This window comes from Centroberyx affinis, unplaced genomic scaffold (assembly GCF_046629955.1).
Source record: "Centroberyx affinis isolate AG114_WGS23_722 - 3 ecotype Tasmania unplaced genomic scaffold, CSIRO-AGI_Caff_v1 ptg001372l_1, whole genome shotgun sequence".
Taxonomy (NCBI): Eukaryota; Metazoa; Chordata; class Actinopteri; order Beryciformes; family Berycidae; genus Centroberyx; species Centroberyx affinis.
In genome coordinates, this window is record NW_027279858.1 from 82,809 (window position 1) to 107,406 (window position 24,598).

Sequence of the window (24,598 nt, forward strand, 5' to 3'; positions counted from 1 at the left end):
AATGGAAAATACAGCGCCTGCCAGGTTTTTAGGATTTGGTGGTGAACTTGAAGTTCGAAAATGATAGCCAAGTGCCTTGGATGACATTAAAAGAAAAGCCATACTGATCAACCTTGGATGCATAATGGTGCATTTTGCTGTTCAAACAAGAGATTAATATTTCATGGAAAATAAAACCCTCTTTGTTGCATTGCTGCCAAATTGCTTGGCACTACAGACACCAAGACATAGAGAGAAAGTGAGGATGAGACACCAACAATTGACTCCCCATACAGATTTTTGCCATGGTTTTTAGTTAATAGATATTTGGTTCCAATGCTTTGTTTTGATTTGAATTCCTGAACAACCATATCCACCCTTTTAAGCATATAAAGCAATTTAACCACCATGAGACCATTTTTTCCAACAATATCCCACAATGAGACTTTGGGTCATGCTCATTTTCCATCTACATCCACACATAAAATGAAGGAAATGGACAATCTTTGCTTTTTGGTGAAGTGTCTCTTTAAATGTGCCTGCAATTATAACTGTGCTTCTCTAGTTAATTGAATTCTCTTTGTCTCATGGGGGATCAATAAATTCCCAGTGCACTGCAAACAATCCTCTGTCACTGTCCAGACTCACCACATCGCTCTATTCATCTGGCAGCAAAACCAGAGATGATACAGCTATGAGTGGCATGGATGTATTAAACTAGATGAGTAGTTACACTGTATACGCCACTTTGTGCTGTTTACTTGCTGAAGGACATGGTAAATTTAGATGACATAGCAGATAAAACCAAGATAAGAACCTAATTAAAACAACTTAGCAAAGTGGATTTTAACTTAAGTGGTTGCAGCATGTGTGACTGAAAGATAATGGTGCTGTGCTCTTGACAGGTTACAGATCAGCCATTAAGAGATGACAATTTCTTGGGTACATTACACTGACGCATTATATATGCTGTAATGCATGCCTGAAACCTGTAATACTCCCCAAATCTGCCACTTCATACTCTCAAAAGCAGGCCTTTGAGTGCAGTGTCATTATATTCTTGACTGGTGACAAAAGTCACACCAAATGACTCAATTAAGACCAATGTACCACTGAAATTATACTAAATAACATAGAAAAATACATCAGTCTTCGTCAGGTGTGATAAAGACTAAGACAGGTCAAAACGTTGTGTACTGTTGATGAATAAATGTCCTGGAGCAGTATGCTGTTGTGCGGATCAACTTTTTACTACAGAAATTACACATAACTTCAAACCGTTACGTCTGCTGCTGCTACAGATCGACTCTGAAGTTGAGCCTGGCCCAAATTGAAACCAAAAAGCTTCAGTCCAATCATTGAACCAAACCCAAGGACGACAGCTATTGAGCCCAAACCTGACGAAAGCCCTTCAAACCCAAAGCCTGCTAGATTCAGCGAAAACAAGCCCAATGCAATCAGAGGCCTTCCAGTCCAGTTGGGTCGCACCGCGTTCAGGCATTAATATCAAGCTCCAACTATGGCAAACCTCGCAGTTCATCCAATGACGGAGAAGCCAAAAGGGCACTGCCTGTGCAGCACGGCAACAACAACAAGCTCCGAGGCTCTTTGCTGTCCGATTGGGAGGCGTATCATTCAGTGTGAAAATTCCCCAGTGAGGCCAAGCTTTTCATTAGCATGGAGCTGAGTGTGGGAGGGCGGCGCGGAGTGCTCCCTACCCACTCAGCTGTAGTGTGGGCCACAAACTGCACCGGCAGAAAAACATTATGCAACCACCAAGCCATTGTGTACAGCGGAAGGGTAACCACGGCAACAGGATTCAGAGCTTGAACAGAGGAACATGCACTGGTTGGAGGAAGGAAGAGTGTGGTAGATAATACTGGGTGGGTGTGAAAGGTGTGTGTGTATAGATGTGTGTTTTGTCCTCATCTTAATCCAAATGTCACTTCAGTCCAAAATTGACCACATTATACCAATACAGTCGTACCATTTCCTCTAGCCGACTTCTCCCAGTATGTGGACTTCCTTGGTGTTTTCAATCCTGGGCTTTTCCAACCAACAGTTACTTATTCACACAGTAATGTGAGCAATGCCAGGGATAATGGTGTTGTCGAAGTGTTTTGAATTCTGTTGGTTCTTTCTATGAAATGCTTTTCAGGAAATGAAAATGTTCGGTCCTTAAAGTGGTAATCTGCAAGATCCTCTTTTTTGTATTTTGGCAACATCTCTGTACTTCTCAGAGATCATTTGTCAATCAACCAGTGTTGCCAGTGTTGTCAGGCTAACCATCCAGTTCTTCTGTTTATTCCAAACAAACCACTGTTGCTGCTGTCAGAAATGCAAAACCCATCACTTGATGTGCGCCAGTGGAAAGACCTACCTGACACCGGGTGTTTAGAGCTAGCCTGGCTACAGCCCTCCTGTGTTTACATTTGTTTTCCTCTGACTCATTCATTTGCTTCTGCATGTTAACCATGCCTACTTAGTCTGAATTTTCTGGCACTTCATAGGTCTGTCTCCTCGTCGAAGAGGGAAGGCCAATCACTGGGATGTTCTCGCTTTTGGATTAGATTACTCAAATTGTGGGCAGGGTCTTGGAGGATGCCGTAATCACTTAGCGCAAAGTCTGAAGGCCAGAGCAAGCAATGGTGGATGAAAATGTAAACACTGATCTTGCAATTGAAGCAATTATCAAGATACTGAATACAGCTATACCTGCACTAAAGAGCATTTGACAAGATCCATTTGGTGTCTTGCTAATAGGCTTTGGTGAAAAGCCTTATTTATCAACTAGCCCCAAAGAGATGGGTAGCAACAGGTCTATTGCTATGATAGTTTCTCCCCTTGTAGCACTTACAGAAGACCAAGTAAAGGAGGCGAGCATGCTTGGAATAACTGTACTGAAGTTCAGGACCAGTCGAGAGGACGATATTTTGAATGGACATTGTTCATTCGTGTTTGGAAGTCGGGTGCGTTGAGGAAGATGCTATATTTGCAGTAACATCATCACATTCCTTGCTTTGATTGGTCAGGAATTACTTCGAGGCAATCTAATCACCACTCATGCACCTGCCTTTGTACTGATGCCTGAGAAAGCCCCTAGATGGGCGATTCCACCAGACCTACAGAGCAACAAAAAATTAAAATGAACGAAAACAAATGAGAGAAACCAAGAATTGACGTATGTAAACACAGGTGCTCCAGAGGGCTAGGGCAATGTAACAAATAAAGACTTTCATGTACTAGGTAGAGGTTAAATCACACAATCAAACTCATTATTACTTTTACTATTGGGACAACATCAAGCTCAAATAGACACAAAGTGTCTGCAGCTTGCAAGACTGGAAAGTTCCAGTTCAACAAAGTAACAGCCTCAGGCAAAAGCAGCAGGTCTCGGCTTTTTCCACCTGCAGTCTGCTCCTGCTTTCATTATGTTGACAAGCTAAACCAATACACACACACACATCGCCTGAGGAAATGTCACCATGTATGCTCCCATATATACATACACATCTCAGCATCAGTTTGTGAACTGAAAAATCCTAGCAGTCTGCATGCTTGGTGTCAGGAGCAGACGGCTTTCTCCAATAGGTAACTACATTTCTCCATTTTCCTACATCACCCAGATTCAACAAGTAATTAACTTCCTCCATGATTCTGCAGAAATGACAGATCCAAGCACCTACAAAAGAGCTATTTTGTGAGTTTGACACAGCATTCACATTGCTATTTATTAAAAAAAAAAAAAAAAATGGAAAGATATTTATACTTTGACTGGCTTTTTCTGCCATTGAAGCCAATGTCAGCACTGTCAGACTTTACCATCAACTGTTGTTGAGCATGACTTTGCAGTTGAGTCACAAATCTCCTAGCAATCATGGCTGGTGCCATCACAGAGGTCCATTGGTGAATTGGCTGTGTGCAAATAATGGTGAAATATATATAACAGCCTGGCTAGAAAAAGAGAGATACCTGAAAGAGATTGTTGTGGTGTGGGTGTAGATCAATTATATAACATTATATATAACATTATGAGTAAAAATAAGAGTCAGCTCAGTTAACCTGAACAAACAAAAAATTTGTTTTTTGGTTTTGTTAGCTGAAATGGCTGACTAACCAGCAAGCTCATTTAGCAAAGCAACTAATGTTAATGTTAACATGCAACTACTAGCCCCTCCCAGCTACCAGCCATGTAGCTAGCTAAAAAGTTGACATTGTCTAAACACAGATTTGATCAGATGTATCAATGATGAAATGATCAGTCTCCAGCTAAAACCAGCACAGAAATTAACCATGTCTATTCCGTACTGTAGAGATGACTGAGTCGAAAGTTTAGAAATGTAATCAGCCATGTTGCCATGAGCTGAGGACTAATATGGCTGCTAGGGGGCACTTCCAGTCACCTGAAGGCCCTCTATGGGTATATAATTGACCCCCAGCCCTGGTTTACCACCCAAATGTGAATGTAACTTATGACGTTGCATTCATATGTGAGGACCCACAGCTTCTAAAGCTATAAGCTACAGCACTGACAGACACATGACTACTGACTGTCAGGACAGAAAGCCAGACTGAGAGCAGGCAGTGTTTGCACTTGTCCGTAGTCCCAGTGAAAAGCCATTCAACATGTCAGTGGAATGTCATTCACCTCCCCCAGCTTCAAGGTTTTATGGCAACAATGGACACATTGTACTTAGAGGTAAGGAGAGGTGAAAGGTATAACAAACCAAAGTCCCGATGGCTCCGAGTTCAGGGGGGAAAGTTTCGTGTCAAGTTCTGAAAGAGCATCTTCAGGTTTGTTGTGATCTACAGGGGTTCCCAAACTTCATGTCTAGAGACCCCAAATAAATTCACATGAAGCCAATTATGGTCCCAGGAAATTTTTTGTTATGATATAATGTATGATAATGTAGGCTATATATAATGTAGTACAGAAATACACAATTGTACTACTACTGGGGTTCTGTACTGTACTACATACTGTAGGCGTGTAAGAATGTGGAGAGTGACACATAATTGAAATAGACAGTCTTACCTCCTCAGTGTATGGACTTCTAGCTAATGAAACAGGACTACTAATGAAAATAGTACTTTGTTGAGGACATCCAGGGTCCCTGGTGCCCACTTTTTGGAACGATTGATCTAGTTTCTAGACAAATCTAATGAACAAATGGCAGAGCCACCTCCTTCATCAGCGATCCTCGAGAGTTAATCAGTCATTCAGTGATAATTGGGAAATCCTGCTAAAAACACTAGATGTGAAAAAATGGGATGGGCGGATGAAGTATGAAGCTCTCAGTCCTCCTCTATAGTTGGGCTTCAATTCTTGGAAATTAGCAAGAGGACAACAGGGATACCAATATTTTTGGACCGAAGCTGCCAATAATCAATATTCAATATAAATTGAAACAAAAACAAATGAAAACAATTACCAGGATTTGGTGGTCAAGCCAGAATCTCATTCTTGGTAGGGTGGAAAAGCCTCTGAGACAGCATTTAGGGACATGGGACACAAAACTGAAACCCATCCAATTTATTTTACCATGTTACCATCTCTTTTAGACAGGGTGAGGCAGGCTTCACTGCAGGTTTTACAGACTACAATCAATAAAGCTGTTGAGTAAAATCATATCAGCAGTGGACGACACTGACTGGCCGATATCAAATAAAAGACTAGCATCAATCCAATATATCAGGTTTCAGCCTAATTAGTAATATTAGCCACACCTCTCTGATTCTCTGAAATCTCGTCCACAGCTATGGATCAAAACCGCTCATCCAGGTTTGGATTCAATCTGATACTTTGTCATGTAAACATTGCTTAAGCAATTCTCAGATGGTCCTTAGAACAGGGAAAGGCTTGTATACTGGTCTACTGTAGACTCTCAGTTGGTTCAATAAAAAAAAGACAGACAAAAGGTTGAAGCCAATTTGATATCAGGCTGTGCATACAGAGAGACGTGCAACACCGCTGTTCTGGTAACCGAGGAGATGGCGGCAGGGGGTGGAGGAGAGAGGGGTGAGGGAGGGGGGGTTGGCGGTGGTTGTGGAGGGAATCAGCTGGTCCGTCTATCGTCTCCTGTTTTATTTTCTGCTCCGTCTTCAGAGCAGGGCCCCTATACGTCTGGTGAAACTGACATTCAGCTGGTTTCGAGGAGGTTAACGCTGTCGTGACTCGGTGAAAGTTGGAAGGCACACAGACTGGTTTTGTTGGTTTTGCAGAGACACTACGCGACGATTTGACCCCTGCTGTTAAGAGACGTCCTCAAAAACGACGGCCAGCCAGGAGATGACGTACATTCCAAGGCAAAATGATGTCTGCACTTTATGATTTTTGTTAATGCCAGTGAGATTAACAGAACAGAATTTCCTCACTCTAAAATTTGACCTTGTTGACATTAATTAAATTGAACAGACTTTCGAAAGCCCTTGTGCTTTCATTTTATTATCAAAATAGAGCACAGAGAACACAAAGGGTGGATTTCTTGAAAGATCTTCAAGGAAACAAAACTCAACAGACTGTGTGAGCATGTATATAGCCAAGGCAACTCGGAAAGACAACAATGGTCTGCATGGAAACCAACAATAAAATAAAGTTTGGCAGGAAAATGAGCTAGGATTAATTGGGTTTAATTTTTCCCAAATTCTGTTAACTCTTTTCTCCTTTTTAGATTTATTTGTTTATATTTTCCCCAGATTCTAGGTTTTATATATTTATACATTTCATACTCAATAATACCTGCAACCTTTTTCATCTTAGTTAATATGTCAATGCTTACAATAGTTATTCTTTTATCCTTCAGAGTCAATCTTATCAACAAGTATCTTTAATTCTTGTAAGGACTGATATTACATGGCCCGGTGCTTAAAATATTTTTTTGATGAAAGTAAACATTTCATCCATTATAATCCATTTAGAGACAGCATTAAAAGATTGTTGGATGAAAACACACATTCAAAAGCATTATGCAGAAAGCTTCCAACACAGAGAATTGTTCAAAACTGGTCACTTAAGAGTGTAAAAATGAGTGCACTTTCAAGTACTTTAGAAAATATGTGTGGGCGCCTGTTGCTGTAGTTATACATGGTTTGTACTGTTGTTAATTACAGAAGAAGTGCATGGCAAACAGAACATCTAGTAGGACATGACAAGGGTGCAGCACCCTCACCCCTCAATGTGAAAGCTGAGTGTGTTGTCACATGTCTACCTGCATGTACTCACTGACACAAACTTGAATTCGCCTGTAGGCCTCTACAGCCGATGGATGATCATCGCTTTGACATTTTGTCTTCAACATCCCCATAACAAACCCACATGGGCTTTCTGATGTGCGCAAACAGCCAAGCACACATACACATACAACATCCCACAGACGCAGCTCTGCTCCCTCTACATACTGCCATGTAGGGCTGCTACTAACGATTATTTTCATTGTCGATTAATCTGTCGATTATTTTCTCGATTAATCGATTAGTTGTTTGGTCTATAAAATGTCAGAAAATGGTGAAAAATGTGGATCAGTGTTTCCCAAAGCCCAAGATGACGTCCTCAAATGTCTTGTTTTGTCCACAACCCAAAGATATTCAGTTTACTGTCATAGAGGAGTAAAGAAACCAGAAAATATTCACATTTAAGAAGCTGGAATCAGAGAATTTTGACTTATTTTTCTTAAAGAATTACTCAAACCGATTAATCGATTATCAAAATAGTTGGCGATTAATTTAATAGTTGACAACTAATCGATTAATTGATTAATCGTTGCAGCTCTACTGCCATGTTTAAATATTTTTATTGTTTCATGGCAGAAATGACTCAAAATGTCAAATGTTTTTACTATTTTCACAACAATTTCGCCAAAATCTCACAATTCCGTTATTCCACTTTTACATCTACATTCCATTTTTTTAAATCAAGATTTTCACGATTATATCTCTTTGATTTCTGCAAAATGGAAAGCATAGGGCACTGGGTGAAGGACGGCATGTTTGGTGCTAAGCGCTCATTGCTGTGGTGTTTCTGCACTGTATTTCCCAGAGATCACCTGTCAATCAAACAGTGTGGGCGGGACTCTAATGTCTTTTTCCTTGGATTTTCTGTTGCTGCAGTTTTGAGTTTCTGTAGGTGCCGCTCTTTTCTTTGTCTGTTCAGCCATGGTGGCTATCGCTGCTCATGCTAACTACCCAGTTCTTCTTCTTCCGTTTATTCCAAACAAACCGGAAATATAAAACCCTTCACTTCCTGTACGCCAGAGGATTTTTTCCAGGGAAAGAGCTACCAGACACCGGGAGTTAAGAACAGACAATGTAAAAGCTTTCATGAACTAGATATGGGTTGAATCACTATTGTGTCATACTAATTGGTGATAGAGAGTAGCAACACATTTATTTATATGAAAATGTCACAGATTATTACTTTAAATAGGCTAATGAAATCAGATTTACTGGTGCCATATCACTGAGTTTTGTTTCTGTTCATAAGGCAGTATAGTGATGGTGGGTCATCAGTGGTGATGTTTTGTTTATTGTGGACCGCAGGTGAAAAAAACATGATGATGATGTATGAGTATTACAAAGTAACACATGGTGGATGAAAGACAGAAAAGGGGAAAGTTGTCCTTCCCCAGTGATTACAGCCCCTCAGTTTCCACGCTTGACTGGCTGCAGTCCTCTCTTCATTGACCGCAATGGGTTGTCAGCACCCCCCCCCCCCCTACCCCCACTCTATCCCCAACACACACACACACACACACACACACACACAAGCGTGACACCCCTGCCATTTACCCGCTAACACAGTTGGCAGGCTTCCAATTATCCTCCATTGACTGTGGAGATTAATTGAAAATAACTCATTACGCTCCTCGAGGACTTTCCAAATGAGTCAGATTTCAATTTGACTTGTAAGCTGACCGCAATTTGAGGAGTCTGTCTGGAGAAATCACGAGGCTTAACTCATCCAGACAAAGACGGACAGACTAACCTACAAGACAGATAGAGGGAGAAGAAGAAAGAAAATCTAACATACAAACTGAACCCAGCCGGCAGCTAAATTTTCCACCGGTAAATCTGTAAAGTTTAAAAATGTACTTTTCTACCGAGCTTCAACTTATAAAAACATAACCATCTACTTCTCTCCTTATCTCTTATTTTTCTTTTTTCTTTTCCTAGCACTTCATCCTAGGGTCAAGCCACTCTGACTCATGCACTCCTTACTATTGGTTTACTGTACTATTGGTGATCTACGAACTGAAGCTTAGTGTACTTTTGCACTCAGTGTAAATCACTATAGATAAGAGCATCAGCTAAATGCCTAAAATGTAAATACCTTCACGATAATGGCAACCAGGATAAGGATAAGCTTTCTGACGTTACTCTACCATCAATGTTATAAAGTGGCTCTATGAATGGCATCCTGCCACATATAGCCAGTTCTCAGTTGAGCCTCTTGGCCCTGGGTATGAGGTGGCGACACACCTATCTGATGCCAACAATTAGTATTGGGCTGATATGGCTTAAAATGCTGGATCAGATATTGCGAAAACATAAACATTACAATCCATCATTATATCCAATAAATTGACGTAATGTCATAAATCTGTATTCAAATATTAATTTATCCTGCCAAAACATAACTTGTGAAACAGCTGCTCAAGTAGTAGCCTAATCTGCGACATCTGTGTATGTTTGTATTTTTTAAACGTCAAGCGCTCATTGCTGTGACGTTTCTGCACTGCACTTTCCAGAGATCACCTGTCAGTCGATTGTAAATTGATTCCAAACAATCTGTAAATGTAAAATACATCAGTTCCTGCGCGCCACAGGATTTTTCCCGGGAAAAGACCTATCAGACACCAGGTGTTTAGAACAGGCAATATGAAAGCTTTCGTTAAATGTGTATAAGTTGAATCACTATTGAGCTCTATCAGTCTGTGATAGACAGTAGCAAGACAGACGTTTTTATATAAAGATGTCACGGGTTATGACCGTTTGCTTTGATTTGAGGTCAAAAAAGGAAGCTGTATGACATCATTCAGTCATGTTGTGTGAGCTATGCATTTCTTCCTTTCCCCTTTCTGACATGGTGTAGGCTAACTGCCTCAAAACAAAGGGCGTACTAACAACAGTCATTACAAGAGGAAAAAATAAGAGGAAGAATCAGATTGGTACTTGATATCAGCAGATACACAAAGCTGACAACTTGGAATCAGTTATGGCGATGTAAAATGAAAAAAATTGTACCAGTGCATTGGTAGAATGATGCTACTGTGCTGCCTCTCCCAGGGGAGGGGGGAGGGGGGAGGGGGGAGGGGAGGGAAGGGAGGGAAGGGGGGTGGGGGGGTGGCTCACCAAGGCCACTCCTGCTACCCAGCATGCCCCCCACCCAATACTGCAAGCCAGGGTAGGGGGGAAATCTAGGTCACTAGTCGGGACACAGTCTGCATGGAGTGTGTGCATGGCATCAGTTAGTGCTGGTGTGTACCATGTGTAAAAAAACAAAATAAAAATAAAAAGCATGTCAGTGTTTATCTTTTAAGTACTGATGTGGTAAAATATTTTGCAGATTTATAATGGTCTGCTTAAAGTGTAGCAGTTTCTCAAGAAAAAAAGAAAATCTAAATCATATCACCATGTAATATATGGATTTCTAGAGTATGATCCTAATTCCTATTCATAGAAATTTCTCTTTGAGGTGAATTTTGTCCCCATGGAGTGCCCCCATATTGCAGTCCCACTTTAATACAGTTATTTTTTTTTTTAACTTGCATTGGAGAATCCCTGCCTAAATACCAACACCCCCCCCCCCCCCCCCCCCCCACTCCTACAAATGGAAACCACACGCCCAGACACCCACACCATAGACACAAAGGGGACACCAATTGGCAGCGAGCCACACAGCAGTCAGATTAATGCAGACTAATGATAGAGGCAGAGCACCGCCAGCATGTTAACACAGTATCAAACTGCCCTGCGGACCACATGAAAGGTACACACACCAAAAGCTTACCACATTGGGCTGATGTCTTAGCTCATCTTTCTTTCCAAATCAGTTTGTGCGGTCAACAGGTCTCCAAACCCAAACACCACAGAAATTTAAAACGTGAACTCAGCTCAAATTACCCAACAGTGAGTTTGCTATGGCAGTTTCCTTGCACAGACTTGGATTCTGCTCTACTTTGCTAAAAAAAAAAAACACTAAATGGATGGAAAAGTTGTGGCAACCTAGATTCAGCAGTGACTGTAAAGGCTGATGACCTGGGACAATCCAAAATAGAGGTTCCCCCCCTTGAAAAAAAAAGGCTACAGAGGCCCCGGGCCCCAGTGGAGTGTGTTTATCCCTGCAGTCTGACAGCCAGACAACACGCCACCACTATGAATCCCTTAGGCACTTCAACGCCACTGAAGATCCTTCCCAGAAAACGACGTTCCTCCCCTCACTTCAAGATCATTTTGATGAGGCATCGAATAAGGGTGTCGCTTAGATCCCAGTGCCCACAAGGCCTTCAGCAATTCCCCGCTGATCTCAGAGCATGAAGTGGGAACTTTCGGGCAATCTGCGAAGCAATTAGAGAGATCAACTGAGCACAGATGCGGTCAGCGCTCGACTTATTAGTGGAGAAGGTTTTTGAGGAGACCAGCGCTGCCAATTTATATCGGCAGCACTTGAAGGGGAAACACAACAGAGGAACGGACTAATTGGCCATTTTTTAGACACAGCTCACAAAGCAGAATTTCAGCACAGATGCATTTGCCTGGAAAAGTCACACTTTCTTCATTGCAGCTCCACAAGTAACAACTTAATGCCTCGCCTACAGGCACAACAGCTAGAGCGTTGTGCATTGACACAAGCAAGTCTCTGAATGGCAGTTCATTTTGCACCTCTAATCTTTCCAGCTCTCCATGTCGCCTTCTGTGCCTCTATAAAGGTGCTTAAGAAGCTGCCCAGTTATCCCAGATATACGCCATATAAATCAATCATTCTGGATACAGTGAAGACTTTGGAGAGGCTTTAACAAGGGATTCCAGGAGATTCACTTTGGCTAGGGCTACACTTGGAATTTCAATGCGATTTTTGAGTTGGGATTTTATGGGATTAACTTACAATGCGTCCACACTTGGCCTGAAAATGACTGTTATTCGTCTCCTCTGGCTGTATTTACTTAAATTTGCATTACTTTTTCTCCACTCTCCCCCTCTCCATCTTGTTACTCTGCTTGAATGCACATTGTGGCTGGATTGCAAGTAGACTATCCAGAATTTCAATCATAATGCAAGTCTAACCACTTCCATTACTTAATTTGAAGATCTGATAGCAATGTGAGCAAAATCCACCGTTTTTTCTGACCAGATCTGTCACTTTATGCATCCTGGCGTGATCGAACAATAAAACTCACATTAAACTACAAGTAGCCTTTGAATCAAGCCAAGCTGTCACCCACTTTGTGACCTCTAGGGAAAGATGACCACGTTAACCAGTCCAAAAAAAACAAAGAAACAAACAGAAAGACACAAAATGTGTGGTGACTCATGTAGAATACATTAGCTTTGAATTGCCAAGCGAGGCTCTGCAACCAATCAATCCTCAACAGAACTGGAGGTCAGCTGCATGGTTTCACCAGGCTTCAGTGAAACCATGCACACCAAAGCAGGCAGTGTCAGTGTCAGTTAGAGGCTGAACTCACTGCTTGAGCGATTTCCCATTTTGCCAAACCAAACAGGCCTCATTCCAACTCCAGCCGGAGTCAGGCCTGGAGTACAGTCAGATCAAAAGGCTCTCTGTCTTAAGCGTGCAAGGAATTATAGAACAGGTCACGCCGCTGTAATCTAGCCAATGAACAGACAGGCTCACCAGCTTTCATCATAAACTAACTTAGCTTTATCCTAAGTATGTCCATGTCAAAGCAAGTGAAAAACACTGGCAAATCCTATAAAAAAAACATGTGTGTAAACAGAGCGTGTGAACTTCATAACCAACGTCTAGAGAAAAGTGCAGGACATTTCCAACAGCTAATGCAAAACAGTTAGCACAAAAGCAGGATATTCATTTCCATTAATTTGGTAGATTTTATCAGCTGTATTTAAAAAGAAATAATAATATAGTCAGATACTGATACAATCAGTATCTGAATATCAAGTGTAGGCTTTAACTTGTGTCTGTAGAGCTACACAACCATGCTGTAGATTAACTAGGCCATCTAAAAGTAAATAGCATTTTTTCCACTGTGCATTGCAGCCTATATCCTCCCAGCCATATGATGCTGCTGTCTCTATAAAAATGAAAACCCTGTGATAAGAACATTGTGCAATAACCCACCAAGACTGTGACTGTTTGGCTGCCATCTCTATAGTAATCTCACTGGACCGCATTCAAATTCTGGCTTGTGTGGATACCTAGGCCTATATTATAGTACTGAGTAGAGCTGAAACTATAAGTTGATTAATTGATTAGTCGATCGACAGAAAATTAATCGATTATAATTCTGATATCTGATTAAGTTTTAGTCATTCATCAAGCAAAAATACCAAAGATTTGCTGATTACAGCTTCACAAACACAAAGATTTGATTGCTTTTCTCCGTTTTATATCATTATAATGAATATTTAGGATTTTTTTGCCTGCTGGTCAGACTAAGTAAGCAATTTTAAGACATCATGTTGGGCTTGTAACTTGTGATGGGCATTTGTCGTTATTTTTGACATTTTATAGACTAAATGATTAACCGATTAATCGAAAAAATAATCGCTAGATTAATTGATAATGAAAATACCGTTAGTTGCAGCCCTAGTACTGAGCCATGATACAAGACAGAATAATGTTTTCTATTTTTCAAAACTCAGGGGGTGGGGGCAAAATGAATAATCCTCATCCGATCGTGGCAGACAACCCAATCCAAAATCTCTACTGTCCTAAACAAGAGCGCAATGCGAGAATGGATCCTCATATAGCAGCGAGAACCTAATGAGACTATCACCCTCACATTGCCGTCTCTTTACCTCCAGCCAGTAATTCAATGCCATTAGACAAAGCTCCCCACCGTCTCTATTACCAAAGTAGGAGAATGAAGCAGCTACAGTAGCAACTTCAGTTCTCCCCCACAGCGCAGGAGGGTGAGCGCTAGAATGAGAGGCAGTATAGCCAGACAGTCCCTGGAGAACAGAAAACAATTGGTTGTTTATTACCAAAATGGAGTACATGTGTCCCTTTGATAACCAGAAGCACATGGAGATCAATTTCCATGTTTCCGACAGTCATCTGAGAAATTGCGTTTGCTTCTCCTGTTGCATTATGCTTCAACACACTGTGGGGAAAAAACGCATCCTTGCTTGTGTTATTCCTGTCTTCGCCGTTACGTAATGTAGGTCTTGATCTATGCAACAGTCGACTGAAGCTGACAAGAAGAAAGCCACCAGTTCATCCTGGTGCCGCCATAACGTATGACACAATCTGGTATCATATTCAACAAACAGTAGGGAGATCATATCAACGCATATCATGTCTTGTCTTATAGCCTTCATATCCTCACACTGCCTCGTCATCCAAGCACAGTTTTCCTCTCCAAAACAAATCGCATGCACTGTTTTAATCTATCTGTCATCCACAGTATGTGCTCATATCCCTGAATGAATTACACAAACTGAGTCCACATTCATCATACTGTTTCCTTTCACATTTGACCTCTTCCCCCACCCCCTTTACACCCAAACGTGGACAGGATGAAGTTGAGACAGGCCAGGCTGCGATGTGAATCCTCTCCCGGTGAAGATGCAGAACGATGGCGTCTGCCCCATCCTGCAATAAATCTCCGGGGAGAGCGGCTACAATAAGCAACGCTAACCTCTTCATCACTGACAGTGATGCATTATGGACCGCATTAATCAGCGCCTATCAGACACACTCTCTGTGGGGGGAAGCATGATCTGGAAACGACTTCAGTGTGTGTGTGTGCATGTGTGTAGGCATATGTGCGCTTGTATGAGTGTGTGTATGCATCAGTGTTGGTGTTAAGTGTGTGCATGTGTGTGGATCGATGCATGCATAAAAGCCAATTGTATGCATAAGGTAGTTCTAATGTGCCCAAAGGCGTTTTGCATGTGTGAAGAGTATTGTTTGTACACAGCATGGCATGCAGCCCATCATTTGCATGGAAACATATCACGTGGACACTTAATGGAAATAACAGATGAGTTAAAAGCTACTGCATAATTCAAAAGGATCATCTATATTTAGTCCTGAGAAAAGATCTTTTTCCCAAGTATGTGCCCAGATGGGATTCTCACACCTCAACCATTACAAAGAGGAAGTTCAGACGCATTCAGAATACTTATTTCTGACAGAAGGAGTCACTCCCTCTCAGGTTGGATGTTAGTAAAAAAAAACTCACCTCCCCAGCTCATCTCCGATTTCGTAAAATTCCTCAACATTTTCCTGGTTGAAAACAGTCATGTTGTCGAGGCGCTTCCTGCTCCCGACTAGTCCTCCGAAACGGCAGCACGGCTCCTCACAGCAGCACCATCCCTACCAGCCTCCGGTCTGGACGGGGTGACGGCGAACCCTCCTCATATTTGGGCTTCCAAACGAAAAAAAAAAAAGAAAGAAAGAAAAGAAAGAAAGAAAACCATTAGGGTAGAGCTCGACCATGTGAAGTGCCTGAGTTGGCATATTAGGTGGGAGTTCAATCAACAAAAGAAGGAAACCAAACTGAGCAGTGAACCTGCACCTCCAGGGCGACGTCACGACTCATAGTATTGATTTTTTTTTTCTTTTCTCTCTACTACCTCACATTTCTTTCACACACCCGTGCCGTGTGAAATACAGGCTATAATGGTTTCCAGTTTTATAACCTATAGTAATATAACCCTAACTGTGTCATCGCTGGCTAGTTAGGAATGCAATAACCTCCCGTGAAAAGCTTGGTGTAGCCAAGGGAAACACGGTTTTGGCACCAGCACCAGCAGCAGCGCTACTCCTCCTCCTTAGTCCAGCAAAGAAAACGACTGCTCGGTCAAGTCATACCCTGTCTCCTTTTAATAAAGACCTGGGAGGACTCGGGCAGGTGTTTCGCCAATTAGGCTATGTAATAAAAAGTCACCACCCGAATATCAACGTTTAAAAGCCAACGCACTGAGCTTTCCATAAATTAAAACCTGACTCGCCCCTGTGTATTCCTGTGCAGTCTCATATTCAGAATCGTGAATGTAGCCAAGCGTTAGTGGGATTTTGTCGGGAAACTGAAACAAATGTACGGGTAATTTGTAAAGTATCTTACAGTCTGCTGGTGTCTGTCCTGCTGCCACGTATATCCGAGATTTCATGCGTTTTGGAGAAGCGTGGGACCCCGGGTTTGGATCGCGGAAGACAAAATGTTGCCGTGATACGGGAGAAATCTAACGTTAACAATGTAACCCAGTCTGGACTGGTGCTGCGTTCAGGTCGTCTCGGAATAACCGGCGGAACGAGCGGTTGGGTGAAAGCGAACGACTTGGAAGTGCTCGAAGCTGCCAAAAAGCCACTGTAGACACTTCCTGTAGACTTTGATTGCTCGTGATCAGCTTCTTTACATTTAACACAAATCCACATAGTGATGATACATGCGAGTTCATGTTGTATACCAAACACTGCAATGTCAACCACAAACGAAAAATCCAGCAAGTATTAGTTGTATCCTGCCATGAAATACCTGATGTGATGAAAATCGGTCATTTTATTTATTAATATGTAAAATGAATATGCCATTAGGGAGGCTATTTCCTACTTAACGTTAAGGAAGTCGGAGAAATTGGCGCCCGTCCCCAAATCCCACATCCCCAAGTAGTATTTACCAATCGAAATTTCAGGTGAACGGTATTTTCCAAGCTCGTATCTATCTACCGTGTTTTCCATATGACCTGAATGCAGCATTGGTGTCCGTCGGTTGAAACCACTGTTTCGGTCACAGGGGGGCGGCAGAGCTTTCACTTTTCTGTGGTAACCACAGTTTTGCTCACATTTCACTTTCACAGGTGTGATGGAGTAAAAACAACAACCACACAAAATCATTCTTTAAGATGTTAACACCTGAAAAAGACAACAGACTACCGCTTCCTATGCGAGTGCTGGTACAAAGTGTGTACCTCCTCCTCCTTCTGTACCCCACTTTAAACTTGACTTGTTCCCTGCTGGGTGTTAAATTTTAACCCATAACCAAAAGTGGAAATAGTGTTTTGGGGGACCTAGACAATGTCAAGTACGGCCCCCCCTGAATCCCAACATTAACCCCTTTCTTTCTTTTTTTTTAAAGATTATTTTTGCCTTTTTAGACAGTTCAAAGTTCAGAGAGACAGGAAACACTGTGAGAGAAAGAGGGAGATATAACATGTGACAATTGGTCTTAATTGGGCCAGATTTGAAGCCAGGACATCGTGTTTACATGCCTTAGACCACATGTTCCACCAGGACACCCAACATTCACCCCTTTCAATATCCTTTCAATATATTAGCTTCAAGTTGGGGTACTTGAATGGTGCCGTATAGTTAACGTTTCCTTCACCAGAGCTCATTGAGCTTGGAGGTAGTAGCAATGCTGCTGGCAGCAAACACTAGCAACAGTTGGTTCTGTGATGAAAAAAAGTTTTTATTTTCTTCTCTTTCTTTGTTTCTCCATATCGCTTGAGGAGCTTTGCTGAACTTGTGAAATTCCCAAGCTGCAGCCGCTAGATCCCTGCTGGATGATGTCTGTGGGTGACAGATCACTATGTTGCTACACTGGCTCCATGGATCACTACCTTGCTACACTGGTACCAGGACGGCTAGCATCACGGATCACAATGCTTCACTATCTTTCTACTGTCATGGATCACAATGTTGCTACAGTGCAACATCAATTATGCATCAAAGCTGTGCTGCAGATTTGCACTTGTTTTACATCTCTCAAAGCAACTGGTGCAGTAGCAGGAAAACATTACAGTTTTTTCTGAATGCTTAAACACTAACAGTGATTCTTGAAGCACTATCTCTGAAACCATTAACACTTGTAGCCAATACATTTACCAAGTGTGCCAAACTGAATGCACATTCTCTGCTTTACACTCAGTTTGTAATTTTAACACACTTCTAGCAAAACTGTAAACATTGGTCTCTACATTGCTACACTATTTTGCCAGTTGCCTTTCCACATTGACACATGTGAAAACACTTTTAGATAATGAGTTCACTTACAAATCAGAGCTTGAGCACTATAAATAGGCCACAGGTAAACATTTGGTTTGGACAACAATGGAGGCCAATATTGGACAGAGAGTAAGAGGGGTGAGAACTAGAGGAGGACGAGGAAGAGGAAGAGGAGGACAAGGAGGTGAAGAAGTAAGAGGAGGAGGACGAGGATGAGGATGTGAAGAAGTAAGAGGAGGAGGAGGAGGAGGAGAAGGAAGAGGTGAAGTAGGACGCGGGAGAAGGAGAGGACGGGGAAGAGGAAGAGGAAGGGGAGTCAGGAATACAATAACTGATGAAATCAGAGCGACTGTGGTTGACCATGTTGTCAACCATGGGATGAGCATGAGGGAGGCTGGGCAATGGGTTCAACCAAATCTGAGCCGCTATACTGTTGTAGGTATCATCCGGATATTTCGAAATGAGAACCGGTAAGTAACTGTAAGTGCTGTAGTCTTACTGGTACAGTAATATGTACTGTACTTTTCATAATGAGAAGGATATATCACTAAAACCATTCAAATGTTTTTACAGAACTGCAAGAAAACCAGTATCTGGTGGAAGAGGTCGACTGTTCACCCCAGAGCAGGAGACCCATGCACATTGTAAATATGGTCATTGCAAATAACTGCATCAGACTCAGAGAACTGCAGGACCACATAATGGCAGATAACACCATATTCCAAAACATCAACAGAGTGAGTCTCTCTGCACTGTCTCGTCTACTGAAACGCAACAGAATTAGGATGAAGCAGCTGTACAGATTCCCCTTCGAAAGAAACTCAGACCGTGTGAAACAACTGAGATATGAATATGTGCAGGTCAGCTATACTATCCTGTCATTGGTACTGGATCTGGAAGTGTATGGTGCTATAATATCATATTGACTGATCCCTGTCTTTTCGTACTGTGCTACATTGTTTTGTCTTGTCTCTCTCAGAGAGTCATGGAGCTAGAAGCAGATGCAGTGCATCATGAGCTAATATATGTGGACGAGGCAGGTTTCAACCTTGCAAAAACAAGGGGCCGCGGCAGAAATATCATCGGACACCGTGCCATCATCAACGTCCCGGGACAACGTGGTGGCAACATAACAATGTGTGCGGCTATTAGTCAAAACGGCGTCCTTCACCATCATGCGATCCTAGGCCCATACAACACTGCACACATTACTGTATCACATTTCTGGACATGCTCCACAACAGACTGATTCCTAATGACCAGGGGCCAGAGCAGCCCAGGTACGTTATCATCTGGGACAATGTTCGTTTCCACCGGGCTGCTTTGGTCCGCAATTGGTTCACAGGTCACCCACTTTTCATCGCACTCAGTCTCCCCCCCCATACTCTCCGTTCTTGAATCCTGTTGAAGGATTCTTCTCTGCATGGCGTTGGAAGGTGTATGATCTCCATTGCCTTCTACAGGCAATGGAGGAGGCTTGTGGAGACATGGATCAGGGGCCATGCCAGGCCTGGATACGGCACTCCAGGCGATACTTTCCACACTGCCTAGCTCAAGACAACATCGCATGTGAAGTGGATGAAGTCTTATGGCCAGACCCACAAAGAAGGCGAGATTTAGCCTAATTTATTTATGTTCTCTTTTTTTTCTAGCACAAATGTTTTTGTTTTCTTCTACTGCGCTTTTGTTTGAGGAGTGTTACTGTAGAACATTTTGAGAAACTTTTTCCCTTTATTTGTATTGATAGTGTGTTATGTTCGGAATACACAGCCATACTTTACACATTTGGATACCTGTGTGTATGTGTTTACTACATGTATGACAAAACTTTATTGCAAACTGCTATGCCCTGCACACAGAAAAAACAAAAGCCACAAGTGTTTTTTATTTATACTATCAGTGCGTAATTGGTGCTTTGTGTGCTTATTCAAATGATGGTTTGTGTGTACTGTATTGACGCAAAAACAAAATTTTTTTTTAAAAGAGTTTGAAGAGTTCTGCAAGAGAGAGAGATCTTGTCTACCCCTCTCTCTTTCTTCTAACTCTGTTGTCTTTATTTCCACAGCTGGCTCAGCCCTCCTCCATCCTGGCTTCACTGTTACAGGTAACTCACTCGCCACTTCTGTTTTTCTAATAAAGGTTTTTCAATTTTACCCCCAACCTGCTACCAACCAGGTGTGTCTCCATCAGGGTGCGAACAAGCACAGATCCTGTACAGGCCCATGGTGCGTGTTCAATTAAATTAAATGCATTGAAGCATTGTGGTTAATTGATAAATGTGCACTTCTACTCCTTTTCGAACATGTATCATTATTATTATTTTTGTTGTTTATTTTGGTTGTTGTATATTTGTTTGTGTAACAGTACATGATCGAAATAATAATAAAAAAGTGAATTTAGTAATTTGGTTTTATCCCCCTTAATTTTCAGTTTGTCCATGACCTGACAAGTTTCACTATTTATTTTGCACTACTTTACATAGTAGAGCGTGTAGACAGGCAGCCGGCAAAGAGGAAACAAGGAAGTGCTAAAGAAATAACCAAAATAGCAACAAAACTGTGGGGGCAAGGCCTGACTGTTTATTTACTGACATGACTCATTACAGAGCAACTTTATGTTGCTTTGGCTGCCATTGGGGTTGATTTTGGGAGCATGGTCTGTTAGGATTGGATTAAAACACCCAGGCAAGCTAGACACAGTAGATTTATTGTGAAGCAACTCTTATAAAAAGAAGTATATTTTAGTAAATGTTTAGTATACTTCTTTAAAACTAAAAAAAATAAAAGAGTACACTTTTATTTAACTTTGTTGGACATGCAAAAACTTGAAAATAGTGTACTCCTACTCAGGCTTTAGACTTTTAATGATGAATACTTTTAATGAAGTATACTTTAATAAACTTAGAAAGCGGTTCAATTAAGTCACACAAAGTTCAAATACACTTTTAACACTTTTAATAATATTTTTTAATTGGATGTTTTTGCGAGTCAACCTCAAGTATACAGATATGAATTTAAATAGACTATTTCAGTCCCATCAAGAACAAAATTATTACTTTAATACTAAATACTGGTACTGTACTTTTAAGTTAACTCAAAGTATACCTAAAAGTATCCTTTTATAAACTAAAAAGTGGGCCAATTTAGTCCCAACAAGTACAAAAATAGTACACTTAAAAGTAAGCAGTTTACCAATGTTAGTTCACTTCTTATACTTAAGTACAGTATACTTTAACGATACACTTCAAGTTTACAACTTTTTGTAAGGGAACTGATGAGACTTTGGTCAGAATCGATCGATAGTCACTTCAAAGCTAAGAAACTTCACCTGTATGTTGAGACAATGTTCACAGCCAAAACTCTTTCTTTTATTTTTTTAAGATTTATTTTAGGCATTTCATGCTTTATTAGACACAGTGTGAGAGAGAGACAGGAAGGTATGGGGGAGAGAGAGAGGGGAGGACATACAGCAAATGACCGCGGGCCGGATTCGAACCCGGTCGCTTTCTACATCTCACTCTTCCTTATAAGTACTCATATCAAGTTCTACTGTTTGTGTGAATGTCGTCATTATATCCTGCAGTTACATTATGTTGTACCTCTTTATCTTGGTCCAGGTCACAGTTCACACACAGTTTTTAAGTACAACTTATCATCTTGCACTGTGTTGATCAGACAAATTTGATGATGTGTTTTTTTTTTTAATGAATATAGCCGTGTCTCTCTGTGTGGTTCCTCTTTAACTTTCCCCACAAAGTCCTCATGTACAAATGAGACAGTATTGGCTTTCAGGGATTTAATTTGTGGTCTTATAGGACACATCACACTGCAATTTGTGTATTACAAATACAATTTTCTCAGATTTTACAGATAATATCCACTGCATAGAATCCACCCTTTCTCAAACATATCTCAAGTCTGTCCTAATTATCTAAACAAAAGAAATCAGCAGGAATAGAAGTTATTTTGCCATAAAGCACAGCTCAAAGGACAACAACATAAAATCAAATTTATTTTCAATTTCTCCCACATCCCACAGCAGCCAGTTCCTATCCTCTGGTATACCATTGAACCATCCCATTAGTATCTGATCTTTATTATGCAAAGAGAGATCTTTAGCTTTGTATGACATACAGCACAGTTATGCTCTGACATAGCTGTTATACCAGCTGTGTTAACCTTCCCATGGTGCACTGCTTGCTAAGATAGATTCATAGTCGTTGTTCAGGAAGAAGCGAGCCTGAGCCAAAGGCTGGACGGCCATGTTGGACAAATAATACCAGACCACGTACTCTGAGTCTGTGGCAGCCGCCTCAGCATAGTAGACGGCCCACTGCCAGGTGTTGTACTGAGTATTTCCTTTTGCGTTCAAACTGTAAAACACAATCCAGGAGCTGTAGAACTCTGCTTTCCAGTCAGTGAAGGTTTTCTTGATGTAGAGCCGAGCTCCGGCCCAGCCGTTTTCAGTGTACAGCTGGAGCGCGGCATCGAATCTACGAATATCGACCGGGATCTTCCTGTCCACGACGTCAGTCACCGGACCGCTCAGGACTGTTGCACCCAATACCAGCCTGAGCTGAAAGCCGGGATTGAAAGCATATTTGGTATCCTTGGTTCCGTAGCTGGTTTTACCGAGGCCAGTGGAGATCTTTCTGACGCTATTATGGTAGAGCTCCAGCTTCAATGGGCCGTCCCGCAGTCTGAAAGGAATGTTATCCCACTTCATCCGCACATAACCGTTTCCCGTTGTTTTCACCTCCAGCACAATCAAACCACAGTCTTGGTAGTTGGTGTTTGGCTCTGCTTCGACAAACCCTTCAGCGAGCTTGTCCTGACTGTTCTGTCTGGCTGTTTCGTCATACTTCGCGCTCTGGCTTTTTTCATTGAGGTTTTGAGGAGACATGATCTTGTTCAATGTTTCGTCAACGACAGAGCAGAATTTGCTGAAGGTGACTCCTCTGTAGTCTGCGGCATACAGGAAGTTGGCCAGGCTCTGCACCGTGGTCTGGGCTAGCTCTTGAATCTCCCTGAGGATGCTGACACTAACACTGTAGGTGTGGTTGGAAGAGGTCTGCATTGCGTAGACCTGATCCACTACGCCTTCATCCCGATGGAACCTGACCACCAGCCTGTCCACGTTGGCCTGGCTGGACTGTGTGTTTAGGTCTGCGGTGACGTAGGTGGGAAGCTGTTGGGAGCTGCGGTCCCCCAACACGTAGTACACTAAACTGTCCTGCTCCAATGGGGGCAACACAGTTGGACTATTGGCAAAAACCTTCAGGCCATAGTCGCCTCTAGAAGGGACAAATCTGGGCCTCATCTCGTTGTTATTCTGAATATCTACAGTGCTGGCGAGGAAGTAGAGTAGCTTCAGGCCATGCTGGGGGGACTGGTGGCCAAAAGCCACGTGCCGCAGGTCGCTGGTAGAATTGAGGACGGTGATGTTTCTCTCTGCAGATGATGCAGCGAGGAGAACAAATAGAAGAACACAGCAAAGCGCATGAAGGCCTACTCTCACCATGGTCAACCTAATGAGAGGAAAGGAACAGCAAGTTACAGTCTCCTCCACCTCTTGCCTTAGCATGACTGGAGCCTACCTACATGCGATAGTTAGGTATCCTGAATAGACTTAAGTAAAAAATTACTTTCCAATGGCCTATGATGAGGTATTGTATGGAGGACCACAAGTGTCACGGAAATAGTAATAAAGCATTTCATTCATTAATAAATAATTGTACAATAAAAATAGGAATTAATAAATTTGTTTACAAATTAATTTATTAATCTATGAATAAATAGACTAAATTACAAAGTAATTAATTATTTGATATTTTAATGGGCAATAAAAAGAGGAATTATAAAAAGAATTAACAAATTAAATATTAATCCATCAATAAATAGTTCAAATTAAAAAGGGATTTACAAAAAAAACCCATAAAACAGTCAATAAGTACATCATTTAAAAATCCAGTTATTTATTTCTAATTTCTAATAGATTTTTAAATTCCATTATTTATTTATGAATTCATTAATGTATTTTTAAATGATGTACTTATTGACTGTTTTATGGTTGTTTTTGTAAATCCCTTTTTAATTTGAACTATTTATTGATGGACTAATATTTCATTTGTAAATTCTGTTTATAATTCCTCTTTTTATTGCCCATTAAAATATCAGATAATGAATTACTTTGTAATTTTGTCTATTTACTCATAGATTAATAATTCATTTGTAAACAAATGTATTAATGTCTATTTTTATTGTACAATTAGTTATTAATTAATTCAATGCTTTATTACCATTTCTGTGACACTTGTGGTCCTCCATAGTATTGTAAGTACACAACAGAAAGAAAAGAAAGCTGCTTAGAAAAAGCTGGTTATATGTGAAGGGTTCAATTCCAAAACTCTATAGATCCATTTTGACAAACAAATCATTACTTGAAGCTCTCTTCATCTAATATCAATAAAGTATA

At 41.3% G+C, this 24,598-nt stretch overlaps 1 protein-coding gene across 1 annotated transcript in view; it reads right to left on the reverse strand.

The window, feature by feature from the left end:
- The window catches only part of dapk1 (death-associated protein kinase 1), an 88,904-nt gene extending 72,605 nt beyond the window's left edge, over positions 1-16,299 (reverse strand). Inside the window, exons 1-2 of the mRNA XM_071525970.1 lie at positions 16,245-16,299; positions 15,360-15,545 (exon numbers count right to left, since the gene is read on the reverse strand). Of these exons, the coding sequence (XP_071382071.1) occupies positions 15,360-15,421 (62 nt within the window). The 5' untranslated portion in view covers positions 15,422-15,545; positions 16,245-16,299. The remainder of the gene's footprint in view (positions 1-15,359; positions 15,546-16,244) is intronic.
- Positions 16,300-24,598: the final 8,299 nt, after the last annotated feature.